The 12,725-nt window shown below is 35.2% G+C and overlaps 1 protein-coding gene across 1 annotated transcript in view; it reads left to right on the top strand.

Annotated features, from left to right (window-relative positions):
• Nucleotides 1-11,551: 11,551 nt before the first annotated feature.
• LOC103464572 (green-sensitive opsin) overlaps nt 11,552-12,725 on the top strand; it is a 4,515-nt gene continuing 3,341 nt past the window's right edge. The window contains 2 exon segments of the mRNA NM_001297460.1: nt 11,552-11,992; nt 12,101-12,269. Coding sequence (NP_001284389.1) covers nt 11,629-11,992; nt 12,101-12,269 — 533 coding nt within the window. The 5' untranslated portion in view covers nt 11,552-11,628.

A 12,725-nucleotide genomic window follows, 5' to 3' on the forward strand; every position in this document is an offset into this window, starting at 1 on the left:
TATATATATATATATTTATTTTATTTTTTACAAAGTTATTGGATGAGCTTTTGTGACATACTGAGAGGAAAATTGAGCTAAAAGGACTAACGTAGTAAACCTGTTTGGGTAGCCATTCTTATTTAAGTTGTTGTTCTTGGTCACCATACCATGAAAAGATCCTTCACTTGACCATAGCAGAGCTTTGCTTACCAAATCATACATCTATTTTGAATAAAATCTGAAACACAGAAATCCAGAAATTTGTCTGTTCAAATGAAATAAAGCAAAACTGCCCTATTTAATGTTTGATAGTTATTTAATTACAAACTACTGCTTAGCTCAGTCGGGTTGTTTCTTCTTTCCATAATTGAGCTACATACCGACTCGTTTCTCATTTCATTGTTTTAAGTTTATTTTCAGATTGTTTCTTTCATTTTTGTAACTGCAAACTTTTGGTTTCAAGTCAACATTTCAAAAAACTTTTTTTTTATTCCTTGTTTGTCTCATTTTCTTATCCTAAACTTCAAAACATCCATTTCATTCCAGGATATGTTATGTTGGGATAGAGTGGAGCATTAAAAAACTTTTTTGGTTAATGGTTGGACATAAATGATATTTTAATAAATGCATCATGCAATATAATTACTGGCACCTTCTTTGTCTCTAAACCTGAAGGTACACAAAACATGAGAAAATGCATTTTCAGAAAGAGATTAATTTGGATGAATCAGACTTGCCAGATACCTGAATATACCAGATTAACATGTTCAAATAATTACACACAATCTAATAACACTAGAATGTATTGTTTTGGAAGGCTTTGTTGGTCCGAAGATTGATGAGTTTTGGGGCTAAATGTACGCATCAAAGTGAAGATGCTGGATGAAGCTGCTGTGAAAATACATTGTTAGAATCGTCAATAAGAGCTGAGATGAGAAGTCACTCAGAGAGGAAGAAGCCATTACTTCAAGTGGGATGTAAAAAGAAAGATTACAGTTGGCACATCTACACAGGAACAAAGTTTAGCTTTTGGAGACATTCCTGTGCTAATAAAACTCAAACTGTTACTGAACAGCAAATATATCCGATTTTATATAGACAGACATACAGAAACAGTTTTTTTTATGCGCTTGTTAGATAAAAGGAGATGCTAAATTTAAATGTTTTACAAAGAAATAGTCCCCCTCATAAGTAAAAAAAAATTATGTCTTCCAATTTTTGAAATAAAGTTTCATGGAGTTTAAGTGAAGGTATACTATTAAAACACAACTGTGTGCCTCACATACACAAAACAATAAAAACATTTAGAGAAATACCCTGATTTTCTTGAGCTTATTCCATCACAAAAAAATAATACTCCAAATCTGTGGGCATCGTTAACTGTTTGTGTCTGATTTACTAGAAGACTGCACATAATAAATAACCTTTTATTTTTTACTAAATGTAAATAGATAGGGTTTAACTGATTAAGAATTAAATGATTGCATTTCTTTGACCGTTTTGACAAATGTGTTGAAAAAAAATTCCCCATTGTGGGGTGATAGAAGGTTTTTCTATTATATTTCTATTCTAGAAATCTTGAGTGAGTTAAAGTTTGCCTCTAGAGGGCGCTTCAGCCACAATGGAAAACACAGATCTTTCTTTAATGCTATAATAAAGTAATCCTTGAGTTTTAGCACACAAAGACATTTTGTGGTGGTAAAAATCAGTCCCCTTACTTATCTGGTTTATCTTCAAAATATGCAATAGGAATCCAGGCATGGCAACAGCACTCAGCTTTTTTATTTCGGAGCATGCTCACAGCACATCCATATGTGGTAAAAGGTATAACAGAGGAATAGGAAAGGTGAGAAGGAGGCATTAGGGAGTAATCCTTGCTACACGACTGTCAAAGCCACAGTGAAGGCTGAGATTAAACAGGACTGATCACGTCAGCAGTCAGTCTACAGCAGCAGGGCCTGAGAGACTTCTCTCACTTCAATGTTCTTGATGCGAGAACATCAAACAACAACTGGATTGTTTGATGGTGGCTGACTTTAAATTGAATATTTCAAAGTCGCTGGAAAGTACTGATTTACATGTATGTCTAAATTAGTCCTAGTACAGCTTCTGACTGCAATAGTTTTGGTTTCTTTAGAGTTGATTTGCTTTCTCTTTTAGTTCGTTTAGTTATTTCTGCAGACCCTAAACAACCTGACTTATCATCTGGATGGTGGATCCGTTTTCTGGGAATCCACATAAAATGTTTTCTTCTCTTTATGTTTTCTGTGGTTTTCACAAAAATGCTATTACAAGTTAAGATTTATTTCAAGAATAGTGTCCCTACCTGTTACACAAGACAAACCAATTTATTTCAAAATTAATTGCAGCAACATCCACCAAGATTTATTTATAGACATTTTTTTGTGTGGTTATGTGTTTAACATATTAAAATCAAAATTGCTGATGTGGTGACATAGACTTTAATCTCATTTTGTGCCCGCTGACATTTTTCGGATCTGATCACAGAAAACGTAATTTGTGCTGTTTATTCTTTAAAGCTGTATCTATTATTGGCTTTAACACTTTTCTCGTTAACACATATTTTTTTCCAACTGAAAATATTTCTTAGGCAGAGTTGTTTGAATGGCTGTTCTTTCTTTCATAACTAACATTTACCCCAGTGAGATTTCTATTTATAAATAAAGTTTAGATGCTTCCACCGATTTTACAGTTTTTGTCGTGTATTTGTTAAAACACAAAACTATTTGCAGTACTTGATTTCTGTGCATTACAAGGTGTTCTAGATCACTGTTATGTGTCTTCCTGACCGACTAAAAGATTAGATGCAGTTCTTGTTTGCTTCCTGTCACAGTTTCATCACACTTCGGCCCTACAAGTGTGCTAAGTACTTGTTGCTGCAAAGCACAGAGTTAATGCCAATTAGCTGTTTATGCGCGACTGAAAGCATGTAGCATGGCACCCCAGTGATCTAAGCTTTTTTTGGACTTCTCACCTTGCTCAGGCTTTTATGTAAATCTCATTTAGCGCTCAGCTCTGATATCCTCATTACAACAGATGTCACATATTTATCTATCTATCCAGATAGAATTCCTTAACACATATTAAGGTATTCTGTACTGTAATATGTATTCTTATTTACACAAGTCCGATTATGAAAATGAACAAAGCATAATGACTGCAAGCAGAAAAACTAGCATTAACTGGACTGTTCAACCCTCAAGCCCTCCATTTTTTCTATAGAGTAGAAAGTAGCAGAAAGTATCTACTACCTGGTTATAAGTAAATTATACTCATCATCAGTGGTGGTTTTTGATATTGACAGCATGTACAATTATTAAGGGCAGGTTTAAAGGGGGGACATCAGCACCAACTTAAAAAAAACAAACATTAAAAAGTGTCTTTGAATAAGACACAATATTTGTTTTCTTTACTGTTATTTTTTATTTTTTGCAAATACCTTTAGTGAAGATTTGGGCCACCCCTGTCCTGAGAAGGCTCACCCTGTTTTGATCTATTTAACTCTCTGCTGAGTTTGTATATGTGACCTATACAAACTCAAAATCTCTGTTTTTATTCACTTATTTTCCTGTTTTAGTTATCTGAAGCCAAACTGAATTGATTGTCAAAGGAAATTTGCCTCTGCGAGCTATGCCGTTAAAGCAGTATGAGGTCCGAGTTCCTTTTTACTGAAATAAAATCACAAATCCTACACAGACAAATGAAGGTAACGTCAACATTATCTGCAACCTGTGAACAGATGTCATGTTCGCATGAAGAACTCTGCTCAATTCAAGATCAGGCGAGTTCAATATCCTCCAACAAAACTGACGAAAATCATGTGCTCATCTGTATTTTTTTTCCCCCAACTTGGAGGGCTACATTTTAAAATAAAATATTCTCTGTGCAGCAAGTGAACAATTGTAATACATAAAATATTTTAAATGTCTGCCATTAGATGCAGTTGATAGTTCAGTGCATCCAAATGACTGACTGGTTTTCCCCAAATATTCAAGCTATGTGAGTTTTAGCCGTTAACTGAAAAAACAATTGGCTAAAATAATCTGAACACTCAACAATTTTTTTAAGTAACTAGCTTGAGCAAAGGTAATAGTTTAAATATATTTTGTATGAAGCATTCAACTAAATTTTGACAGTAATTTTAGGAAATGCCGTTTGAATATGGCTCCACTCTGACAAGCCATTAGCTTGGTCAGTTTCACTGGTAGTGAAAAACAGGTAAAAAATTATTATTGTCTGTCCAAATTGAGACTTTTCAAATATATGCATATACTGTATATATCTTCTGTAAGATAATTTGTACATTTCACTACAGAACCCTAGTAGGATGGGTTGGGCGTGATACTCAGCCAAGACAGGCCACCAACATATTACACAGCTACTACAAAATTAAAGCCTGAGGATATGTAGGGTATGTAAAAGAAAGCAAACATGCACTGGGAAAACATGCTAAATTCAACACAGTTAAAGATTTGTATTATAGTATTTCATGTAGAAATTCTACCAACAATGGCTGTATAATAAGTCTTATTGTCAATAATTTAAAAAATCCCCACAGAATACCGATTCACTCTTTGACCTCAGTGTTACGCGAGTTGACCTCTTTTCTGTGAACAATTCAGCCTGAACGTAATCACTTCACATGAATTAAAGACGACAGGTGTCACCCCTAACGTGCACAGTGACTCCTAGACAACCTACTTATCACCTCTGACTTGCGTAGAAGGTGTGAATCCAATTTGTTAGGATTGAGGATTAGGAAGGGCCAAACCCCTCTGGTTTAACAGCTTGCTAGTGACAATTTTTGGATGCTAAGCGGATAAGCGCAAGCTTCTTGGTCCAGAAATCCCACTTGTGGGAATTGGCATTCTTGTGGAAACTCTGCGGCAGATGGCTTCCTGTCAATGCATCCAGGGCACTTCCATAAATCTTTGCACAACAATAACGCATATCCCTTCTTTTTTTTTTTTGGATTAAATCTTTAGTTACAGACTTTCTCTTTGCAACAGCAATACATTATTGGTTGATCAAGTTTATTTATCAAACTAAGAAAAGAAAACTTATTTACAGGAATCTCAAACATGAAAAATAACATTTTATCCAACTATATAAAGTTTAGTTGCTACTGTAAGTGAAGAAACAGAGCTAGATTTTAGACAACCCTGATTATCACCCACTTAGAATGATGCAAAAATGTAATGTACTTTATGTTAGTATCTCATGGCAACAAATAATAACAAACACAGCAATATATTATCAAAAATAATGAAATCAATCAAATGGAATCCAGTTAATAAACAGTTAAATTTAAGGACATCCCAATGCTAGTTATAAAACAATGCTGTCAAATGAAATTTTCCAGGCATTCATTGTCACTATGGTGGATTTGATGTTTCTATTTTCTCTACAGTAAAATTGTTGCTATGAAAAGTCACTAATTATCATTATTGTTTATATAAATGTCCAGTTTGTGCAGAAATGAAAGGCATCTGGTAACTTGGTAAAATAAACTTGGGCCATTCACTAAATTTAGTTCCATGTACAATGAACAAACAATTATGTAGTGATAAACTTCTGATTATGTTTTGTCAACATTTATGTACATTTTAATTTTGTAATTTAATCTAAATCCCATTTCATCCTGATGTTTTCTTACTTCAGCCACTAATTAGGCAATGATTATTTAACCATGAGCTAGACCAACATTACTGAATCATCACATACTGCCAAATTCCCCATTATGTTTTGTTGAATACTTAAAATATATATCTGTTACATAAGAACCATATAAAAAGCTACTGAGCTATTCATTAGGTACCAATTATAAATGAGTACTGGCAATTAGTCAATGATCAGGTCAGCTCCTCTTTACTAGAACACATCTTGTTAATTCAGTGGAAATTGTTGCCAACATCTCATTAAAATCCAGCTCAATACACATTTTTTCATTTAAATGTTGGTTTCAGCATCATTTTTCTTCATAAGAAAACTGAATTTAAGGTCTTTTGCAAAGAACAGGGGCTTACTATAAACTCTACACTTCAAGTCTGTAAAAATGTATTCAATAAATTTAACAAATAATGAAGTCCTGAAATGTATTTGCTCAACATTTTTTAATTGATCTGAGGCTTCTGTTTCTTTTAAATCGTTAGAAAACTTTGATTTTCTTTTGGGAGGTTTATGTTAAGTAACTGGCAGCACCAACCCAGAAGTAAACTTTTTTTCATTGGCTAAATTAGCTTTTTATCAAAAGATTAATTTAGCACACAGTAGCACAGGAATATGTGGTTTCAAATATATGTACTTTTATACAAAATAATTTTTAAGTGCATAAAAATTACATGAATACTCCTGCTTCATTGAATGTCTAAAGTGCTGGTTTCTTTTAAAGCAAGGGGCTCATAGAGATGTCTTAAAGTAATTTTCCAATTTTGTACAGTGTAAAAAAATGTAGATCCACATGGTATAATAAATATAAACCTATACCTATAAATTTAATCTTTGCCTCCAAAAGTCAGGACTTGCTTAATGTAATTTGACGAAATGAAGGGCACTTAAAGACCTACAGATGTAAAACCTTCTGTTTAGTTGATAATAAATTAATTCTTTAAAATCTTAATCACTTATAGATTTAAGCGGAATCAAAGTGTTTGAGTCAGTATTTATTTTTCTTAAAATGTAACGATTTAATGGGATTTTGAGCATCAAATGGTGTAAGATTACATGTCCACAGACAGGACTTGCATGTAAAGGGATTACCTCAGGTGCTCCCAAACTTTATTCATCGTGAGACGGGTCGGGTAACCCCAGGCAGTAATCTAGTTATTTAAATAGGTATTAGAAACTCAAACAGTTTCTGTTGCAAGTTTGTTGGCTGAATGCTCTGAATATATATTTTTTTATGTATTTCAAGAAAATATTGAAATGGATATATTTCTTCTGCATTCTATTAGAAGCTTTAGCTAAGGGATTTCTTGCATACATTGTGTTACTCTAATAACTGTATTGAAAATATTGAATTAGTTTTCAGGTCAGACAAATTTAAATGAAATAGCACAATCTTAGGGCACTTGTGAGTTTTTATTGGTATTCATAGGTGAATTTTGTGATGCTCAGCATTAATACAAAGACATAACGATGTATAGAAATATTTAATAATTCTATACATGAATTTTTAAAATTCATTTGTGCAACTCAGTTCACTAAATACTAGGTTTAAAATCCATGGGAATCGGTCACTTCCGGTAGTTGAACCCTCCACTTCCGTCCCCACGATGAAGTAGAGCAGTGGAGGTGGTAGTGAAACACAATGTGTTACCCCCACGACATTTTTAAGTCATTTTTGCCTTATCAGCCAACACTGAGGCAAAGACGACAAGCAAGAAAATTCCCCAACAAGTCCTACATCAGGTCTTTAAGGTTATTTGCGGGAAACAACGGAGAAATTAGCCCAAGTCTTTCCTGCCAGAGGGAGAATGAGGGGCACAGAGTCTCATTGGATGCACCTGTGTTGGACGCATTTCGCCCATATAAAATGGGTGAGTAATGACTTAAATAATACCGGCTTGTGAAAAACTGCCTTCAGGAAAATGCATTTAAAAAACCCGTAGCATAAAAAGTTGCTTAAATGTAAATACCGCATTTACCATTGGAATTTCACACATAAAACCAATCAAACATTATTAGCTTTACTTATTGATCTTTAATTTGATCGTCAATAAGTGTCCTTATGACAAAAAAGGGATGCTTACCTTCTGCAGTCGAACGTGTGATGGTTCCCGTCTGTCACAGTTTCACTCAGCTGGCATGGACATGAGGTTGGCTGCAGGCCTTGATCCATTTCTTGCGTTATTCCAGACTCCGTTTGGGTTTTGTAAATGTAATAAATTGTATTCCGCCCTCTACACGCCCTGGATAATGACTGTCGGGATTGCATGTTCCCCACTGACAACACTGGACTATAACTTCCTATTATTTTTTCCTCAAATTCTCTATGACCGCAGCTTGTTAATATAGCAAAGATAAACTCCAGCAATGTTGACGGAAGTTCAGTTCCTCCAGATTGGGGCCGTGTGCTGCGGGACAAATTGCGACCGCCGATTGGTCACCCTGGAATGATTGATTGACAGGTGGAGTTATGTCTTCCTTTTATAAGCATATATATTGTGAACTTTGTAATTTTATCTGGCTCATTAGAAGACCATTGATATCCAAAACGTGAGTCATTCGTGGGCCTTAGATTTATTTTGTGCAACTCCCTTACCTCAAGTTAAGGGCAAGATGTTAAAACAGAAAATTAAACTTTCATTTAAATTAGCATAGCTATTACCTACAGTTGAATTTACAACACTCGGGATAGGTGCACATTTATGTCTCACTGAACTCATTTTCCACTCACAAGTTTTAATAAGTACTTAATTAATAAATCAAGTATCCTAAGTAGAAATTTTGATCAAGATATAAACAAAATTTCATTTTACATACTTAAAGCTACAGCTATCATAGGATGTGAAAAATTTGCAGAGTTGTGAAATGTCCGGGCTTATTGTAACTGGCTGTCATTAAAACGAGCATCTCTAGTCAATGTATGCTAGGTTAAAATAGAGTATTTTATGGAAAAACCAAATAACATAAGTGTTTTTCAACACTGCATACATATATTTCAATGAATAATTACATTTCTTAAAAACTTTTAGCATAAAATAAGGCTTCCACAATAAAATTAAACTATTTTAAAGCTTCTTGAACATCTTTACCAGGGGTGTAGACAAATGTGCATGATTTTTTCTGGAAACTAGAAGCAGGCCTTTTAAGTCCGTAATTCCACTTTGTTTAAAGCAGCCGGATCCCATTACATTTGACTGTTAGCTTGTACATTACGCCTGTTAATGGTAAACCAATTGATGCTAATCAAGAGGATCCGGAGCGGCTCAGCTGTTTGCCTCAGGCCAGAAAACAGGGATCATGTTCTTATTCAATTAAACAAACCAGAAATCTACTTTCTTGTTGATTGATTTGCAAATTGCATCTGCTCAAGGTAAGCATTAGCTGCCCATTGGCTAGAGATGCTCATTTTAATGACAGCCAGTTACAATGAGCCCGGACATTTCACAGCTCTCTGCAACTCCCATAAATTAGATTTTTCACATCCTATGATAGCTGTAGCTTTAAAAATGTGTGTAAAATGAAATGTTGTTTCTTGATTGAAATTTCTACTTAGGATACTTGATTTAGTAAGTATTAATTAAAACTTGTGAGTGTAAAATGAGTTCAGTGAGACATAAATGTGCACCTATCCAGAGTATTGTAAATTTTAACCAGTTTAAGTAGGGGACATGTAAGGATAATAAGCAGACTTGCAGATTTCTTCTGTTTCTGTTTTTTTGACACATTTCAAACAAAATCACACAATGATAACCTGAGTAAATATTGTTGCTTTCATGAGTTATTCACTAAAGGGAAAAATCAGTGCACTCAAAATTAATAAAAAAATTTTGCCATTTCAGTCTATAGGTCTCATTACTGTCAGAATGTAAGACGTAATATCTGTTAAACAAACTGCCTGACAGTATCAAGTAGGCTAAGAGATTCCAAAAAGCAACTCATCATTGTGGGATCTAAAGAAAACAAAACAAACAGATTAGAAATAACATTGCTGACATACATCACTCTGAAAAGAATATGAAGTCATTTTTGTAGAAGATGTCTCCATCTATGGGTAAAGTATTTTTTATACCAGCGGCAATGGAATTGATTAGAACTTAATTCGATTACTGGGACAAATATAATGTACTTACAGGCTTTTTTATGAGTATTCTCTTTGTTGATGAGAGATCGAATGTTAAATTGTATTGTTTGATTGTAATCATGGTTTGTGCTTTGGCATCCAAACTGTAATGTTATTTCAAGAAATTTCATAAATAAAATGTTCACACACAGCACTGATTGCTGAATTTTCAAATGCCTTTGTCTATCCCTTATCTTCCAGCTCACCATAATCCTCTGAGCTTAATTAGGAGGCAAATGGACATCTTCTTTAAAGTTAACATACTGATTTAGGTATTTGACATAATGTGCTTGATGAACTGTGCTTTCAGTGTCTCTGAGCAGAGCTCTTTAGACGTTTTCAGTTGTCAGTCCTGAATTGATGACTTTCATTGTAGGGTGTTGAGATCAGACTGGTGATGGATGCTCGTGATGGAGGCTTTACACCATTATAAGTGGTTTATGTCAAGATGCATGAGTTCTTTCCCAGGTTGTTCAGGGAACAACCTGGGAAGGCTATGTTAGTGATGAACATGTACCACTTTTGACTTTTTATGTCTCAAGATGTTGGAATGAGGAATAGAAGCCCACCAAGGCATAAAAAAACCCAGAATACTAAATATACAATTTGTATCATATCTGTTGGAATTTAGGTTGGTTGGTTTGTTTGTTTGTAGTTTAATGCAAAAACACCTGGTGGCTGGTGAAGAGGGAAAATTAGGAAAAATCTGTAACAGTATTCCTGCTTCTCAACAGTTTGGAACCACTGTCCACTGCTGACGCTGCATGTTTCACTGGGATAGAGTACTAAATGGAGACTGGATGCCAGTTACTTCAGAGTCCTGGGTCACCCTTTGACTAAGTGAATGACAAAAGCAGAAGTAGGTCTTAGAAAACCTGGCATGCATATCACCTAATGCCAACAATCCCATGTCTGACACAGTAACGGTTCCAAAATCTGTCTTCAGTGATTGGTTTATACTTTAGCAATTTGTTGAGAGAGCCTTTCTGGGATGCTTCCTTCCTGTAGCCTAATTCTAGACCTACTGATAAAGCAGACATTAAAGCTTGTTTTCTTATTTTCCATAGTCTGTTTTACAGTTGATATTTTTCTTGCATTTACTTTAGAAATTGTGTTATTTAATACCCTTTGTTTCTTTTACTTTACTTACTTTTGTACTTTGTCACTTTGGATGTTAATATAAAACTTGTTTCTTAGCCTTCTAGTTCCTCAAGGAAACCAACTCAGAGATTCAGATTTACAGTGAACACAGAGCCGTACTGTGAAATCCTATTTGGGAATTGTTAGCTGTTACCCATCTAAATGGATAGTGACCCAGGGTTGTCAAACAGGGTTCACCTTTAATTCCATTTAAGTTATAACCAACAAGTTGTTTTGCTTTGTTCGATTTAAATTGTTTACAAACCTCATGTCCGAGGTTGGACGAAGCAATCGAAACCAGAATTAGAGTTAACTAAGTTGGTATGCACACATATTTCCAGGGAAAATGTGTTTATCAATGTTGATCCAAATCAAAAACAGAACAGACTAGAAAAACAGAAAAGATCAAACCTGAAAGATCTTTCTATCCTCAACCCAATGTTAGGAATCGATTCTGTGACCTCACTGGTTCCAAAACTTGCCCTAAAAACTTGAAAAAAAGAGATCACTGATTAACGAGTGATTATACCAAGAGATTATGGGCTGAATTCCCAGATCCTCTTAGCTCATCTTCTTATAACGTGCCTAAGGGGTATATAACCATGGCTCCATGTAAGAAGTAAGAGAGCAGAGACAGCTGCAAAGACGGAGCTTTAGGTTTTACTCTATTCTGCTAATTCAAATCACAGCCTGAGAAGATGGAGAATGGCACAGAAGGCAAGAACTTCTACATCCCCATGAACAACAGGACGGGGCTGGTGAGGAGTCCTTTTGAGTATCCACAGTACTATTTGGCAGATCCATGGCAATTCAAATTATTAGCTGCGTACATGTTCTTCCTGATCATCACCGGCTTCCCAATCAACGGTCTGACACTGGTGGTCACAGCTCAGAACAAGAAGCTCCGGCAACCTCTCAACTATATTCTGGTGAACTTGGCGGTAGCAGGATTGATCATGGTCATCTTTGGATTCACGGCCACCATTTACTCTTCTATGGTGGGCTATTTTGCTATGGGACCCTTAGGCTGTGATATGGAAGGTTTCTTTGCTACGGTTGGAGGTAAAGTTTAGAAATATGCTAATCTTCCCTGTGCAAATTATTGTTACCTCAATTACCCTTTGTGACTGGCTTCACATCACAGCTCGTTTTGTTCTTTGTCTACAACAGGTCAAGTATCACTATGGTCTCTTGTGGTCTTAGCTATTGAGAGATACATAGTGGTCTGTAAACCAATGGGTAGTTTTAAATTTACTGCCACCCATTCTGCAATTGGCTGTGGATTTACCTGGGTGATGGCTCTCTCCTGTGCGGGTCCTCCTTTGGTGGGCTGGTCAAGGTAAGAAATTTACAATAATGGATCCAATAGCATACCCACGTCTGTAGGACAGTGTAGCAAAGATGAAACATTCCCTCTTGTGATTCTTTGTACCTTTTTCCCCTTCAAATCTGGGTGTTAGATTGTGGATTTTAAAATCTGTGCACAAATTGTTTGTTATTTTGCTAACGAGTAACCACAAAAGCTGCTGTTCAAGCAAAAAAAGTTGATTTCCTTTTAGCTGGGTTGCTTCTGTAACATGCAAGCAAGCCTAGGGAATCATACTCTTTGTGCATTGTAGACGACCATTACTCTAACTTGGGATTTGTTCTCTTTAAAGTTCCTAATCATAATCATAGATGTACACAACCAAGGAGAATATTATTTATTTACACATTCACTCATTCAGCAGACTGGCAAGGAAAATGAGAAATTTTGCATTTGGCAAAAAAAAAAAAAAATCATATAAATATATAT

The sequence above is a fragment of the Poecilia reticulata genome, linkage group LG5 (genome assembly GCF_000633615.1).
Source record: "Poecilia reticulata strain Guanapo linkage group LG5, Guppy_female_1.0+MT, whole genome shotgun sequence".
Lineage (NCBI taxonomy): Eukaryota > Metazoa > Chordata > Actinopteri > Cyprinodontiformes > Poeciliidae > Poecilia > Poecilia reticulata.